The sequence below is a fragment of the Papio anubis genome, chromosome 18 (assembly GCF_008728515.1).
Source record: "Papio anubis isolate 15944 chromosome 18, Panubis1.0, whole genome shotgun sequence".
Lineage (NCBI taxonomy): Eukaryota > Metazoa > Chordata > Mammalia > Primates > Cercopithecidae > Papio > Papio anubis.
Window position 1 is genome coordinate 53,703,261 of NC_044993.1, and position 17,653 is coordinate 53,720,913.

At 38.8% G+C, this 17,653-nt stretch overlaps 1 protein-coding gene across 4 annotated transcripts in view; it reads right to left on the reverse strand.

Moving 5' to 3' along the window:
• Positions 1 to 482: 482 nt before the first annotated feature.
• The window catches only part of LOC101003272 (ATP-binding cassette sub-family A member 3-like), a 176,598-nt gene continuing 159,427 nt past the window's right edge, over positions 483 to 17,653 (reverse strand). For all 4 annotated transcript variants that reach the window (XM_031658405.1, XM_031658406.1, XM_031658404.1 and 1 more), the window contains exons 25-31: positions 16,818 to 16,943; positions 16,390 to 16,584; positions 7,002 to 7,189; positions 6,177 to 6,347; positions 5,568 to 5,749; positions 1,147 to 1,220; positions 483 to 750 (exon numbers count right to left, since the gene is read on the reverse strand). In XM_031658405.1, the coding sequence (XP_031514265.1) occupies positions 610 to 750; positions 1,147 to 1,220; positions 5,568 to 5,749; positions 6,177 to 6,347; positions 7,002 to 7,189; positions 16,390 to 16,584; positions 16,818 to 16,943 (1,077 nt within the window). In that variant the 3' untranslated portion in view covers positions 483 to 609. The remainder of the gene's footprint in view (positions 751 to 1,146; positions 1,221 to 5,567; positions 5,750 to 6,176; positions 6,348 to 7,001; positions 7,190 to 16,389; positions 16,585 to 16,817; positions 16,944 to 17,653) is intronic.

Consider the following 17,653-nt stretch of genomic DNA (forward strand, 5'->3'; position numbering starts at 1 on the left):
GGGCCCCAAATGCTCTTGGTGCAAAAATTCTCTTTCAACTGAAGCATATGAACTTTATTTTGGATGTCTGAAATAGTAACGCAACTCAGCCCTCCAACACTGATGATTTATATTAGATATATGTGTATGTGCATGTATATCTGCACCTGTGTGTGAGTATGAATGTGTGTGTGGTGTGTGTGTGTGTGTATCCATGGGAAAGCTGATGTGATCCAGGCCTTATGCTCTTCTTATCCATAACTCAACTGCTAAAACATAAAGCTCTTGTTCTTTGGGCTGTTCCATCTGACAGCTCCATCATTACTGGATCTTTCTGTTCAAATGTCCAGAACCCTCAGGAACAGGTTCCTGTCCCAACCCTGACAAATGCTGCTCTTTCATATCTCAAGGAGAGAAAACAGGAATTTCACCAAATGTCTTCGGATTTGAGCATGCTGGATACACAGGTTGCTCATCTAAATCTGCAATGAAGGGGACAAACGTTCTTCTTTGGGAAAATCTTTATTATGTAAATATATTTACACCAAGATACACATGCACAGGAAAGTCCCCCTATGCATCCAGGTGTCATCTATGAAAGACACGAGGGTCACTGGTTGTAAATGAATCTCATGGCACCTCGTTTTCATCATCACTGGATACTTTCTCTGGGTTAGCAAAGGTCAGGAAGACTTGTTCCAGTGTGATCTGACTGACGGAATAGTCTTCTAAATCAAATTGCTCTTTAGCTTGCTCTAAAATGCCGAACACCTTTAACAACAGCAACAAAAGCGCAGTTACCATTGCAATCTCCCCTTCAGCCCCCAACTCAGATGAGCCTCTCCTCCACTCCCCCAATTCCTATCAAATGTATGTTGGAGGACAAAAGCACAGAAGGGAGAGGTGAGAAGGTGGAAGAATAGAGAATTGAGAAAGTGAGAGAAGGCCATTCTCTGTTCCCATTCGCTTGATGGATATGGAGTAATAATGGAATTCAGGACAAGAAATTGTAGCTATTGAACTCTAGGCGTGTTTGAAAAGCAACCTAATGGTGCTACTCCCCCAACAATGCCAGGTTCCCATTCCACATTCCCGAATCCCAAATACTCCCCATCGTTAGTGCTCTCTTAACATGCAATGTTAGAAGGGCAAGGTTGCTACTATCACCTTTCCCCAGCGATTGTCCTTGCTAGGAATGTAGTAGTTAAGGATCCCTTGATTCTCATGTTTTAAGACACTACCTAAAAAAGGAAAATAGGACAGGAGAATAATCTTACAGGCTTCATTTGAAATTGCCAAAATATTACTACATTTAATTATATACTGTGGAGGAGTGAATAGAGGAGGTCAATATGAAAGGAGATATGACCCGCTAACCCACTCTCTTTGGTATCCATGACATGATTAATGCTTTTAGCAGATTTATTCCTTATGAAATCATCTTATTATGTGGAGTTCATAGCAATTACTGAAGGCAGGATTTGAGGTACAATAAATTATCAGCTGACATGCCCAATGTGAAAAACCTGAGCCTTCTAAAAGTCTTATGTTTGCAGAGGGACCCAATCCAAGACAGCCTATTAGAAGTGGCTGTGGTTCCCAGTACTCACGGAGAAGAATGGAGAGGAGTGAGTGAATTTAGCACCTTCAGCTGACATATCCAGATTCTCACATTGGGACCAACTTGGCTAAAAACTCAACCCATGGAGAACAAGGAAGAGCACGGGGTGGAGATGGCCCACCAAGGAGCCCCATGGAGCCAAAGGAACCCCTACCCCTAGCCAAGAGAAGCACCGAGTGATTATGAGACCCTGCCCAGGAAATCATGCTTTTCCCATGGGTCTTTGTAACCCACAGCTCAAGAGATCCCCTCATGAGCCCACACCACCAGGGCCTTGGGTCTGATACACAGAGCTCTGTGAAGTCTTGACAGAGCATCCACTCAGGTATACACAGAGACCCAGGAGTTTTATATACTCCAGCCTTGGGATCCTTGGCAAGGTGGGAGGTCCATCTGTACATATCCCTAGGAAGGAAGCTGAATCCAGGGAGCCAAGCAGTACATTCTGCAGGCCCCACTTCCACATCACATCACAACTTAAGACCTACTGGCTTGGAATCCCAGCCAACCAATGGCAGTGAGTTGGAGTCTCCCTGAGATGGGTCCAAGTTCCTGGGGGAGGGGCAGCTGCCATCTCTGTGGTTTGGTCAACTCAGCCACTTCAGCCTGTCAGCTTTGAAGAATACAGGCAGTCCAAACAAGGAAAGGTCCCCCACAACACAGCACACCTGCTATACCAAAAAGCAGCCAGACTGCTGCTTTGGGTGGGTCCCTGATCCCTTTCTTCCTGACTGAGTGAAACCTTCCAACAGAGGTCTCCAGCTACCTCCTACAGGTACATGTAGGCTGGTGACCAAAGGAGGGACTCCTCCCTCCCTAACTCATTCTATGAGGCCAGCATCATCCTGATACCAAAACTGGACAGGGATACAACAAAAAAGAAAACTTCAGGCCAATATCCTCGATGAAAATCAGCGCAAAAATCCTCAATAAAATACGCAAACTGAATCCACCCACACATCAAAAAGCTTGTCCACCACGATCAAGTTGGCTTCATTCCCGGGATGCAAGGCTGGTTCAACACATGCAAATCAATAAATGTGATTCGTCACATAAACAGAACTAAAGACAAAAACCACGTGATTAACTCAATAGATGCAGAAAAGGCCTTCGATAAAATTCAACATCCCTTCAGGTTAAAAATTTTCAATACACTAGATACTGAAGGGACATACCTCAAACTCATAAGAGCCGTATATGACAAGCCCACCACCAATATCATACTGAATGGGCGAAAGCCGGAAGCATTCCCCTTGAAAGCTGGCACAAGAACAAGGATGTCCTCTCTTACTACTCTTATTCAACATAGTATTGGATACAGTATCTTGGTTGGCAGGTTTTTTTCTCTTCAGTAATTTGAACATGTCATCCCACTCTCTCCTTGCCCATGAGGTCCCTGCTGCGAAATCTGCAGCTAGCCTTATGGAATCTCCCTTATATGTTATTTGCTTTTGTTTTTTCTCTTGCTGCTTTCAGGATCCTCTCTTTGTGCTTGATTTTTGACCATTTAATTATAATGTCTTGATGTAGCCTTGTTTGTATTGAATCCGAATGCAGATATGTGACCCTCTTGTACCTGGATATTTATGTTTTTCTTAATATTTGGAAAATCTTCTGCTTTTATTTCTTTAAATAATCTAACAATTTGTTTTTTCTTCTTCCTCATAAACTCTAATAATGCAAATACTGGCTCTTTTGATGCTGTTCTATAAATCTCATGAGCTTTCTTCATTCCTCTTAATTTTTCTTTTAATTGTCTAACTGTATATTTTCAAAAAGCCTATTTGAGTTGAGATAGTTTTCTCTGCTTGATAAATTCTGCTGTTAATGCTTTCTACTGCATTCTTCATTTTATTCACTGTATATTACATATCCATGATTTCTGTTTGATTTTTTAAGAAGAAATTTCAATGTTTCTATTAAGTTACTAGTCTGGGTAATTTATTGTTTACCTGATTTTGTTGAATTGTTTTTCTGTATTATCCTGAAGTGTGCAGAGCTTTTTGATTTTGTTTTTAAGATGGAGTCTCACTCTGTTGCCCAGGCTGGAGTCCAGTGGCGCGATCTCAGCTCACTGCAACCTCCACCTTCCGGGTTCAAGCAATTCTCCTGCCTCAGCCTCCCGAGTAGCTGGGATTACAGGCACCTGCCACCATGCCTGGCTAATTTTTCTATTTTTAGTAGAGATGGGGTTTCACCATATTGGCCAGGCTGCTCTCAAACTCCTAACCTTGTGATCCGCCCACCTTGGCCTTCCAAAGTGCTGGGATTACAGGTGTGAGCCACCGTGCCTTAGCCTATAGAGCTTTCTTAAAGTGATTTATTGATCACATCAAATCGAACTCTGACACAATAAGTCCTCAAAAATATTTGCCACACACACGCATAAGTGAATATTCAACTTCTTAATGGACATATCCATCTACATGTGTCAAGGGCACACCATAAACACTATGACCAACACCGGGGTGATAATTTTTCCACACAGCTCATTCTTCACATATGCTTGACCATCCATTTCATATCTGTTTTCTGATTTTCTTTTTTTTGCTTTTTTGAGATGAAGTCTCTCTCTGTCACCCAGGCTAAAGTGCAATGGCATGACCTCTGCTCACTGGAACCTACACCTCTCTGGTTCAAGTAATTCTCCTGCCTCAGCCTCCTGAGTAGCTGAGACCACAGGTGCACGCTGTCATGTACAGCTAATTTTTGTATTTTTAATGGATATGGGGATTCATCATGTTGACCAGGCTGGTCTTGAACTCCTGACCTCAGGTAATCCACCCACTTCAGCCTCCCAAAGTGCTGGGATTACAAGCATGAGCCACTGTACCTGACCCTGATTTTTATTCTTACTGTGTAATCAATTTTGCTATTTTCCATTGCCTAGGAGACAAATTTTCAACCCCTTAGCCTAACACACAACAGGAACTTCTGTGGTATTTTGCTCAGCCTACCGAAGTGGAAACTAAGATGAAAAGCCAGAATTATTAAAAGCCTTGCCATTGCCCACACTTTAGGTTAAGGAAAGAGAGATAAGAGACAGATCGAAATGGATGGTCTCTCTTGTACTGTTCCATGTAGGCAGAGAGGTGCCTACTGAATTTAGCATGAAGAAACAGCACTCAGAAACCAAACTCCTCTTGAAAGGAGAGAAATATGTTCTTGAGAAATGTGTTACATTGTATTTGTTGTTCTCACCATTCATATGATTTATGTCTTCAATACCAGTTTTCTGTGAGTTATTGATAGGTATTGATTTTCTATAATGTTCCTTTGGCAACGTTCTTATTTGCATTTCAATACCATATCCTAACTGAGACAGCAAAAGCATAAAGTTGCATGTGTAGTGTGAAGGAAAAAACCTTAAAACTTGGCATGAATAATCTGTGAAAATAATTGAGAATTATGCTAAAATAGGACTTTAGGTATATAATTTATTTTTAGTTTTTATTTATTATCATTATTTTTTTAGAGATGGGGTCTTGCTCTGTCACCCAGACTGGAGTGCAACAGCACAATCATAGCTAATTGCAGCCTAAACCCTGGGGCTCAAGCAGTTCTCTGGACTTAGCCTACCAAGTTGCTGGAAGTACAGGCGTGAGCTACTGCACCCAACTAATTTATAAACATAAAACTGCCTTGTTAGGTGATGTAAGAGTTTGTGAGAACCTCTGTTTTTTGTGAAACTTAGCATAATCTGCCACAAGAGACTTATAGTATCAAACGTTGTCAAAGGAACATTACAGAAAATCAATACCTATCAATAACTCACAGAAAACTGCTATTGAAGACATAAATCATATGGATGGTGAGAACAACAAACATGATTTAACACATTTCTCAAACTCCTGAGCTCAAGTGACCTGCCCGCCTCAGCCTCCCAAAGTGCTGGGATTACAGGCGTGAACCACTGCCCCGGGCCGATGTAATATATTTCTGACAAAGGTAGCGCAACTTAATTCACCTGGAAATGTTGTTGTAACAAAACGTTTAAAATCCTCTAATTTATCTTTAGTCTTGACCTTGACCTTGAGGATGTAAATGTTGCCAAACTTGTTCTTGAGATGCTGAGGGCTGCCCAAGCACATGAACTTCCCTTGCACCATGATGGCTAGACTGGTACAGAGCGCGTCACATTCCTCCATACTTGCAAAACAAAAGGGCAGAATGTTGTAAGGGTAAAAGTTAAAAGTTCTCTTTTGGAGGACACTGTGTAGTTCAATCAGAGCCAGAATTTTGTGACCCTATTTTCAATCAGAAGTTGTATTTTTCCAATCATAAAACTCATTGATGGGAAGTGGGAATTTTTCAAATGAAAAAGAACATAGTGCCCAATTTTCAAATAGAGCATCTTCTGAAGTCCTGTCTTTTCCTCACTTTTTTTGTTAAACTCAGTGAGGGTTTTAAGTCATTTGATTTATTAGGATTAACATGAATCCTAATTCCTAATGAGGAACTAACGTACTCAGGCAAGTTTACTGTCCAATATTATCCACTGGGCCTAAATAATTCCCTCTTACAGCCACTACAACTCTCTCGCTAACCCTCAACCAAGCCTCCCAGTGAGCCACACCTGTGGGAGGTTATAACGATGGCTTTTCCACTTTCGCGTGTCTTTGTCACTATGTTCCAGAGCAGGCGTCGGGCTACTGGGTCCATGCCAGTTGATGGCTCATCCAGGAAGATGACTGAAGACCTTCCCATTAGGGCAATAGCAGTACTCAGCCTACGTTTGTTTCCTTCACTTCATGGCCAAAGAAGGAGAGAAAAAGTGAGAGAAGAAATGGCTATACATATCAGTTATGTATAGGAAAGAGTTAGTACAAATTTCCCAAATGCTGAGCGTCCCAGCAAACACTTAACATGGACGTCCACAATGCTGATTATATGTGACTTTGATTAGGTAGCAGGCCCAATTACAGACGTGTATATCAATTCATTTAAATTTGAGATATAGAGGAGTGACTTTTATGTAATAAATTTTGGCAGCATTATCAGTGGCATTTATTTACCCATGTTCTTAGAGTGTTACAGTTTCCAAGTCACATAAATCACATCATAATTCAAAGGGCCTACATTCCTCCTTACTTGGTAGACAAAGAACTATAGGGACCCTAGAAAGAGAAGACACTCCTTTTTTTGAGGTTCAGAGGATATAGTTCAAATAGAACCAAGACTTTGCGTTTCATCTCTGCAAAGGGAAGATGTAGAACTGTATTGATTTGCCTTATTACTGGCATCTGAAGCCTAGCAGAACATTAGATAGTTTCACAAGTAGGTAATTGTGGGAAGCGGAGCTTAGGTGGAGCTGTAAGCTTCATTTCAAACAGCAAGAACAAAAGGAAGCACCTCAATGTTAGCAGCATCAACAGAAAAGAGTGGTAGCATAGTGACTCACCTGTAGGTGCTGATAAGCCTGTCAGCATGAGACTCCAGTTCCAGTGAATTCAACCATTCGTTCACATACAGCTTAATCTGGGGCTCAGAGACTCCCCATATTCTGGCATACATAATCATTATTTCCTGAGCAGTCATATATTCCAGCAAGGCATCAAATTGAGGACAGTAGCCAATTCTTGACCTTACCTAATAACAAAAATTGCCTTGAGTAAACAGCCAAGTCATCCATCCCACTACACATCCATGGATGAGATGGCAAACCTGCAGTCCTCCAAGCCATGCTTCTAAGAGTCCTACCAAGATTATTTTTTTCCTAAAGGGCTACACAATTATAGCTGTCAGACCTGTTGTAGGACATTGGGATAATAGCTTCCATAATTCAGTTTTAATGATCTTGGGGATAAAGAAGTTAGAAATAAAATTCTAGAGCCACACAATTTGGAGGATTATTAGAATATGAAATGCTCTTCTCATTAATCAGGAACTCCAAGGAGCATGGCCACCATGATGTTTTGGCTTTGTTTAACCTGTAGAGCCATATGTATATCTTGTTCCAGAGTAAGGCTGAACCAGAAGCAAAGCCTTTCCGCATTCATCCCCAAACCAGAGACTGCAATAAGTGTTGCTTTACCAATTAGTCAAACCCTTCTGTTGATTTACACTGAGGTGCACATAGCCTAAGAGCCAGAGAAAAGGTTATCAAATTAAATTAAATTAAATTACTAATTAATTTACAGTGTTTCCAAACTCTTCATACCCCCTAAACTCCTGGCATGGCATGAGCCCCTGCCCCTCTGTTTGAAGTGACAGGGGCTTTAAAAGACTAGCTCCCTTTACACACCATCCTTCATTTTTCTCATTTTCCTCTTTTGGGATTCATACATTAAGTATTAGGGCATTAAAACACAACTGCATGTATAAATAAAATTATAAAGTAACCACACATGCTCAGGGAAAGACACAGGCTCAGAAAATGCCTGAGAAGAACGTATTTTCACACCCCAGGCTGATCCTAAGCACAGAGACAGCAATCCAAAAAACAAAAACAATAAATAAAAAGTAACAAACAGCAGCAAACCTAGGAGAATGAGGAAAATATAATTTCCAGAATTCCCACTTTATTGGAGTCAAATGTCCAGGTTTTAATAAAACTCAGAATCATAGAGGGAAACAGGAAAGTATGACCCATCAAAGGATGAAAGGAAAAAAAAATGAATGGAAACTGTACTGAAAAAGACATGAAGGGCAGATATACTAGAAAAATACCTTAAAATATTGTCTTAACAATGCTTTAAAAACTAAAGGGAGGTGTGGAGGAAGTCAAGAAAATGATGTGCAAACAAAATGGAAATATCAATAAGAGGTAGAAAACTTTAAAGGGAAACAAAAAATTCTAGAGTGGAAAAGTACAATAACTGAAATAAAGTATTAACTAGTAGGATTGAAAGTCATGTTTGAGGCTGGGCGTGGTGGCTCACACCTGTAATCCCAGCACTTTGGGAGGCCGAGGCAGGTGGATCACGAGGTCAGGAGATCTAGAGCATTCTGGCTAACATGGTGAAATCCTGTCTCTACTAAAAATACAAAAAATTAGCCAGGTGTGGTGGTGGGCGCCTGTAGTACCAGCTACTCAAGAGGCTGAGGCAGGAGAATGGTGTGAACCCAGGAGGCAGAGCTTGCAGTGAGCCGAGATTGCACCACGGCACTCCAGCCTGGGCGACAGAGCAAGACTCCATCTCAAAAAAAAAAAAAAAAAAAAAAAAACAGTCATATTTGAATAGGCAGAAGAAACAATTAATTAACTTTACTGTAGGACAATGGCAATTATTTAGTCAGAGGAACAGAAAGAAAAAAGATCAAAGAAATGTAAACAGAGCCTAAGGGACCTTTGGAATACCATCAAGTGGACTAATGTATACATTGTGGTATTCAAGGAGAATAAAGAAAAGGGCAGAGAGATAATTTGAAGAAATAATGATTGAAAACTTTCCAAATTTGATTAATAGAAACATCCAGGAGCCCAATGAACTCTAAGTAAAATGAGCTCAAAGAGACCCACACCAAGACATGTTATTATAAATTTGGCAACAGCCAAAGACAGAGAGAGAATCTTGAAATCAGGAAGACAGAAGCCATGGATCACGTTAAAAAAAATCTCTCAAGATTATCAGCAGATATCAGAAACTTCAGCAACCAGAGGCAATGGGCTGAACCAGAAGAAAAGCCTTTCCCCATCCACCCTCAAAACTGTTAAAAGAAGAAAACTGTCAAACAAGAATCTTGCATCTGGTAAAACTAGTTCAAGAGTGAAGAAGAAATTAAGACATTCTCAGATAAATGAAAGTTGATAGAGTTTGTTGTCAATAGACCTGTCCTGTAGGAAATGCTCAAGGAAGTCCTACAAGGTGAAATGAAAAGACACTGGACAAGAAGTTAATGCCATAAGAAGTAAAGATCTCAATAAAGGTAAATACATAGGGAATGATAAAAGCTAATAGTATCGTAACAAAAGTTTGTTACTTTACATTTTGTTTTCTACGTAATTTAAAATTTTAATGCATTTAAAATAATGTTTTGGGCACATAGTGTATGAAGATGTAATTTTGTGACATCAACAACTAAAAGGGGTGGTGATGGAGCTGTAAAGGAGCAGAGTTTTTTATGTTACTGAAGTTGATATAAATTCAAATTAGTATTATAACATTAATATATTAAATGTACTGTCTGACAACTACAAAGAAATAGTTATAGAATATTTACAAAAGAAAATGAGAAAGCAATTTAAATATTTTACAACAAAAAATCAACTAAATACAAAGGAAAATAGTAATGCTGGCTGGGTGTGGTGGCTCACATCTATAATCTCAGCACTTTGGGAGGCTGAGACAGGTGGATCACTTGAGGTCAGGAGTTTGAGACCAGCCTGGCCAATATGGTAAAATCTATCTCTACTAAAAATATAGGAAAAAACAATTAGCCTGGTATGCTGGCATCAGCCTGTAATCTCAGCTACTCTGAAAGCTGAGGCAGAAGAATCACTAGAACCCAGGAGGCGGAGGTTACAATGAGCTGAGATTATGCCACAGTACTCCAGCCTGGGTGACAGAGTGAGACTCAATCTCAAAAAACAAAACAAAACAAAACAAAACAAAACAAAACAAAAAAAAACCCAAAGCAGTAATGCAGGAAATTGGGGATATAAAAACTATAAGGCATATAGAAAAAATAGCAAAATGATGGAATAAGTTTCTCCTTATAAGTACTTTAAATATAAATACATTAAACTCCCCAATCAAAAGACAGAGATTGGCAGAATGAATTTAAAAAAAATGATTCAACTAGATGCCATCTCCAGGAGACTCACTTTAGATCCAAAGACATAAGTAGACTGTTAGTAATCAAATGGGGTGTAAGGGTGGCTACACTAATATCAGATAAAATAGACCTTAAATCAAGAAAATTTAGAAGAAGCAAAGAATATTACATATTAATAAAAGGTTCAATTCAGAATGGAGATGTAAAAAGTAAAAACATTTACACATCTAATAGCAGATCCTCAAAATAGATGAAGAAAAAACTGAGAGAATTAAAGAAACAATTCTATAATAATAGTTGGATATTTTAATATCCTACTCTCATTAATGAATAGAACAACCAGAGAGAAGATCAATAAGGATATAGACACCTTAAATAACACAATAAACCAATTAGATCTAACTAACGTATGCAGAACACTAATCAACAAAAAACAGAGTACACACTCTTTTCATGTGCACATAGGACATCTTCCAGGATGAACCATATTTTAGGCTATAAATTAAATCTCAGTAGATTTGAAAAGATAAACCACCTTTTCCAACCATAATTGGATGAATTTAGGTATCATTAACAGGAGAAAACCTGGAAAATTCACAAATTTGCAGAAAGTAAACTACACACTCTTAAACAACCAATGGCTAAATGAAGAAATCATAAGAGAATTTAGAAAATGCTTAGAGATGAGTGAAAACAAAGAAAACACTACACAAAAACTCATGAGGCCCAGCAAAAGCAGTGTTCAGGGGGAAATTTATAGCTATGTTCTGTCCTTGGAGCCAATGGTCAGTGTTGCCCCAAAAGTGGTGGCTGAGGAGTTCTTATAGTGGACTGTCCCACATCACCCTGAGGTAGAGCCAATTGGGATTCCAAAGAAAGAAGCCCTAGATAACCGTCCAAAACATTTGTTAGGAAAATTTACATATGAGAGTTGTGGTGTCCTTGTGATGGATAGCAGAAAAGATGTTCTACCTGGGTATGGCTATAAGGAGGGAGTTGGTTTACAGAGTGTTTAAAGAATTTGGCTCAGGGCCAGGGCTACTTTCTATGTGTTTAGCAAGATGTTTGACCTTTCAGTTTTGGGCAACAACTTAAAGAACTTCATCAGTGTCTTGGAATGTTCCTGGGCACCTTCCAGGCCCTGGCTTGTGTCCAAGCCTGTAGGAGAAGGCATAAAGTTGGCCTTGAACAGCAACTCAGTTTGGTCAAGGCACTCTGTTTTCTCAGTCAGGACAAAGATAGAAAACAGGGGAACTGGGAGCCATACAAACTATAAATGCTTACATTAAAAAACAAAGAAACAAAAATAAACATGGAAACCAGCTCTGTGATTCCTGGATGTAAGTCAAGTTTCCATGGACTCTGGCACCATGAAAAAGTGACTAATTCACATAGACCTTGCTACTTCTACATTTAAAAAACGAGGGCCACCCCTGTATTTAAAATGAGGTCTGCCAATATCCCATGAGCCATAGTTGCTGCTCAGCATGTCTCTGAGTGGGAAAAACCACAAAATATCAAGCACAAAGTTGACTGATATGCATAGATTTGAACTAGTTTGGTCACCAATATGGCCTTCTATGTAATACCTTCATAGCCCTGACTAGGAGTTATTTTTCCCTATCCTCCCATAACTCGATGGTGCTGGACACCAAGTGATCTGTCTCTTGACTCTACTATAACCACTATAGCAACCATCCCATTTTTTTTCCTCCAGGCAGAGAATGACAATACAACAACAATGACAAAAAAGGCAGCATCCTAGCAAATTATAACCATGATCCAGTTTTATATCCCTGAATATTCACTCAGTCAGGTTGCTTGGACCCTGACTTCTATTTGGAAAAGATAGTTGCATTTGATATGAAGTCAGATCTCATAGTTAATATAGATTCTAAGAAGCTTAGTGGTAATGTTGTGGCACTTTCCAAGTTAATCAAAGTGAGTTTTTCTATAGACTTATCTCTTCTCTGGATTTATTATTTTCCTCTTAATTTTTCTTGAATTTTTATGCATCTATTCTGTTCATATTGTGCAAGGTATAGGGAAATTAATAGATTGATCTATTTTTTTTCTTTTAAAAAATCAGTTACATTTCTATATGCTAACAATAAAACTCCCCAAAAGGAAATTAAGAAAACAATTCAATTTATATAGCATCAAAAAGAGTAAAATGCATAGGAATAGACTTAACCAATAAGTTAAAAGTCTCTTACACTGAAAACTATAAAAATTGCTGAAAAATTAAAGAAGACATAAATAAATAGGAATACATCCCATGTTCATGGATTGAGAAACTTACTATTGTTGTTACAAATAATCTCCAGATTCAATGCAGTTTCTATCAAAATCCTGATAACTTTTTTTTTTTTTTTTTTGCAGAAGTAGAAAAATGCATCCTAAAATTCATGTAGTACCTTCTGGGACCCAAATGGCCAAAACAATCTTTTGAAAGGAAGGATGAAATTAGAGGACTCATACTTTATAAATTCAAAACTTACTGAAAAGTTTCAGTAATGAAAAACTGTGTGGCATAAATACACACATATAGATCTGTAAAAGAGAACAGAGATCCAGAAATAAATCCTCAGGAAATGATCAATTAATCACACATGGGTGCCAAGACCATTCAATAGACAAAGGACAGACTTTTCAACAAACGATGTTGAGAAAACTGGATATTCACATGAATAAGATTGATGTTGGATCCTTCCCTTACACTATATACCATAATAAACTCAAAATGGATCAAAGACCTAAACATGTTAGTTAAACTATAAAGCTCTTAGAAAAAAAATAGAGGAAAAACTTCATGACATCGAATTTGACAATAATTTTGTGGATAGGACACCAAAATCACAGGCAACAAAAGAAAAATTAGATAAAATGAACTTCATATTAAAACATGTGTGCACCAAAGGATACCAGAAAAGGCAGAAAAAGCTCAGTTTACACCCTGTCTTCCAGGTGGCATGTGCAGCCAATGACTGGTAGATGCAGAGATACAAAGGCTAGCAACCTTGCTTCAATTGCGGGACTTGTGAAAGGTCATCTTGCTGCAGAGCTCTCAGTAAAATGGAGCAAGGCCTCAGGTGCAACTGAATTGCAGGTCATCTTCTCCTTCTGCCCAGTCTTGCCATCCTTACACCCTTATAGCACCTTGTCTGGCATATGTTATATGTAATGGGAAAAAATATTTACAAATCATGTATGAATTAATATCCAGAATATATAAAGGATTCCTCCAGTTCAACAGCAACTGAAACCAAACAACACAATTTAAAATCGTGCAAATGATTAATATAGGCACTTCTCCAAGAAGATACACAAATGGCCAGTAAGCACACGAAAAAAATGCCCAATATCACTAATTGTTAGGGAAATGCAAATCAAAACTACAAGGGGATACCACCTCACAGTCATTAGGATGGCTACTATTAAAACAAAAATTAAGAAGAGTTAGTGATTACGTGGATAAATTGGAACTATTGTGCATTGCTGGTAGGAATGTAAAATGACGCAGCTGCTGTGGAATACAGTATAGAAGTTCTTATGAAAATAATCATAGAATTACTATATGATTCTGCATTCCACCTATAGGTATGTATCCCAGATAATCAATAGCAGGGGCTCAGATATTTGTGTATCAATGTTGATGCATTATTCGCAAGAGCCAAAAGGTACAAACAACCCAAATGTACCATAAATGGATGAATGGAAAAGCAAAATGTTGTATACTCATACAAAGGAATATTATCAGCCATAAAACTGAATGAATTTTTTTTTTTTTTGAGACAGAGTTTCGCTCTTGTTGCCCAGGCTGGGCTCACTGTAACTTTTACCTCCTTGCTTCAAGCAATTCTCCTGCCTCAGCCTCTCAAATAGTTGGGATTGTAGGCACACACCACCACACCTGGCTAATTTTAGTCTTTTTAGTAGAGATGGGGTTTCACCATGTTGGCCAGCCTAGTCTTAAACTCTTGACCTCAAGTGATCCGCCCACCTTGGCCTCTCAAAGTGCTGGGATTACAGGCATGAGCCACCGTGCCCAGCCAAACTGAATGAAATTCAAATACATAGGTGAACCTTGAAGGTATTGTGCTAGGTGAAGTATATCAGATATACAAGGAAAATAGTATATGACTCTACTTACATGAGGTACCTAGTATAGTCAAATTCAAAGGAGTAAATGAAAGGATGAGGAGTTGTTGTTTAATGAGTAGAGATATTTAATTTAAGGAAAAAGTTATGAAGATGAACTTTTTTATATTATGCATTTTTCAATTTTTATATTATGCATTTTTACCACAATAGAAAGACAATGTAAAATTTTTTAAGGTCTGAATAAATGAAAATATTACCATCTGTTACATAAAATATGATAAATGTTTTAGAATAGCAAACTTGGAGAGATTCTCTGAGGCTTGAAAGAGTTCCCTCAGATTTACTGAACTTTGAATCAGTCCTTGCAAAAGGCTGACATTTTGCCCATATGCCTGTTCTTTTTTAAAATATGACATTTTGTATTAACTGTCTTTTTAGTTCCCAATTTAGCTTTTGCTCCTTGGTACCAGATTCACTTAAACTTTTTCTCCATTACTCACAGTCAGGAGACTGGACTGTTTTATGCCACCCTTATGTTCCCCAAGGGGACAAATGGTATGAACAAAGATAGTTAGGGGAGACCTCATGTCCCCCGACTTTTTTGCAAGGACCACCTGGCAGGAACAGATCACCTCCTGCCATCATGTATCACCCCCTCCTCTGTTTCTTTAACTCCTCCCCTTCTAGTATAAATGTGCTTGAGTTATTCACCCTATGAAATATTTTCTGTCCTTAACACAAGTCTGGGTGAATTTTCATTCTTCATTTTGCCTCACAGCTAACTGTCTTCAAAGTATAATCCACATTTTTAGCTCCACTTCTGGTTACCAGATGATATGCTTTGGCTGTGTCCCCACCCAAATCTCATCTTGAATTGTAGCTCCCATAACTCCCACTTGTCATGGGAGGGACTCGGTGGGAGGTAATTGAATCACAGGGGCAGGCCTTTCCTGTGTTGTTCTTGTGATAGTGAATACATCTCATGAGATCTGATGGTTTTAATGAGAGTTCCCCTGCACAAGCTTTCTTGCCTGTTGCCATGTGAGACATGACTTTGCTCCTCATTTGCCTTCCTCCGTGACTGTGAGGCCTCCCCAGTCATGTGAAACTGTGAGTCAATTAAATCTCTTTCCTTTATAAATTACCCAGTCTCGGGTATGTCTTTATTATCAGGATGAGAACGGACTAATAAACTAGACTACTGTTTATCCCGCAGGATGCAGACTCTGCCAACTCCATTTTCCTACTTCTATGGTGATAGTGGCTGATGTGATGAAGTGAGGAGAAATGAATTCACTATTCACGCTCTTGTTACTACCACCTACTTAACCCTAGTGCAATTGCTCTTGCCAACCTCATCAATGAAGTTCTACTTACTAAAGCCAATGTACATTATCCAGGCTTTACCTTGCCTTAGTCTTCCTGGCGTTTGACACATTTGCTAATTCTCCTATTCTTGAAATTCTCCCCACACTTAGCTTCTTTCCAAGGTTACACCTTCTCTTCCAAGTGGCATGTGTGGCCAGTGACTGGCAGATGCAGAGATACAAAGGCTAGTGCCCTTGCTTTACCTGGGGGACTTGTGAAAGGCCATCTTGCTGCAGAGCTCTCAGTAAGACGGAGCAAAGCCTCAGGTGCAACTGAATTGCAGGTCATCTTCTCCTTCTGCCTAGCCTTACCATTCTTACACCTTTACCATACCTTGTCTGGCATATGTTAGATGTAATGTTGAAAGAACTTGCCTTTTACTTTAACAAAGAACACAGAAGACACTCTTGTTTTAGATTCTGCTCTTACTGCTTCACTCTTCAAAAGTTTATTTCCCTCTCCAGAATCCATTGACGGCATCAACAAAACAAATATCAATACATACCATATTTCCCATCTCCCTTCCCTAGCCACCTACCTGTTACCTGAACCTGAGTCATTCATTATGCTTCTCACATCTTAGACTAACAGCCTCTTACCTGTAGGATATCTTTTGTGATGCTAAAGCCATCAATCAACACATCTCCAGAGGTAGGGCTTGCTTCCCCAGTCAAAATTTGGAAAGTAGTTGTTTTTCCAGCTCCATTGAATCCAAGCAATCCAAAGCACTCCCCCTTTTGGATTGCAAGGGAGATATTTTTTACAGCCAGAATGGCTGGGCACTTAAAATATATCTAAAAAAAAAATCCAGGAAACACAATTCAGTAAAGAATACTTATAGGTAAAGTACAATTAGTAATATCTCAGACCCCTATGGATCACTACTTGAGACAGTTTCATGATAACTCTTCTGTTCTACTGGGAGAATACATATAGAGCCCAAAGAACCACAGTGAGCCCTTGGCACCAGTGGCACACTTGTAAGTAGAAATGAAGCCAGTGTATGTTAGCCATTGAATTATATTACCTTTATGAGTTCTTTAATAAGTACTATAGAATCCAGCAACTCCTGAGGCTGCTCCAGGATTCTCTTTCTTTCGTTTTGTACATCTTCATCTTCAGATTGCCCAGATAATTCCTTGGACACTATCTCCTGTATTTTCAAAACAAAAATTATAGAGGCAGATACCCTTTAGGCATCTGTTTTAGCCTGGGTGGCTTCATAAAAGCTAAATTGAGGGATAATATTAAAAGATGTTAAAACAGAAAGTTTGAGTCATTTCTAAGAGACTTCTTGAATAGCACTTCAGCGCTCACGTATAATTTGATAAGTTGTGAGTAATGAATAATTCACTAGAGAAAGAAGAGTGAGGACCAGAGGAGAGGAAAAAGGTACTCAGATGGTAGAGAGACTATTAATTAACATGCTACGATGTGTACTTTAATACTTTGAAAGACAACTTAAAGCATTTAAAACAGAAAAACGATTTTATCACCTGGATCCTTAAGAAGAAAATCATCTCAAGAGAGTAAAAAAGCTTTTAAACATAACAGTAATGAGTTTGTAATGATAAGTGCCCTTTGAAGGGAATGGGAGCTAAGAAGTTCAGCAAGATTTAAAAGGACTTTTCCTAAGAAACTCACTGGACCCCATGGTCTATGTTTTCAAGATAAATGTTGCAGATATTAATGCTCTTTAGTCACCTTGACTAGACCAAGTAGTTTCAGGAAACTGATCCAAACATGTTAGAGCAGAAATTTGGCATAATTTTCAAGACATTTTTGTCCAGTTATTTCAGAACACATTGATTTCTGTTTTCTATAGATTAAGAAATTAGGATTACATAACTTGTTTTTTCATGA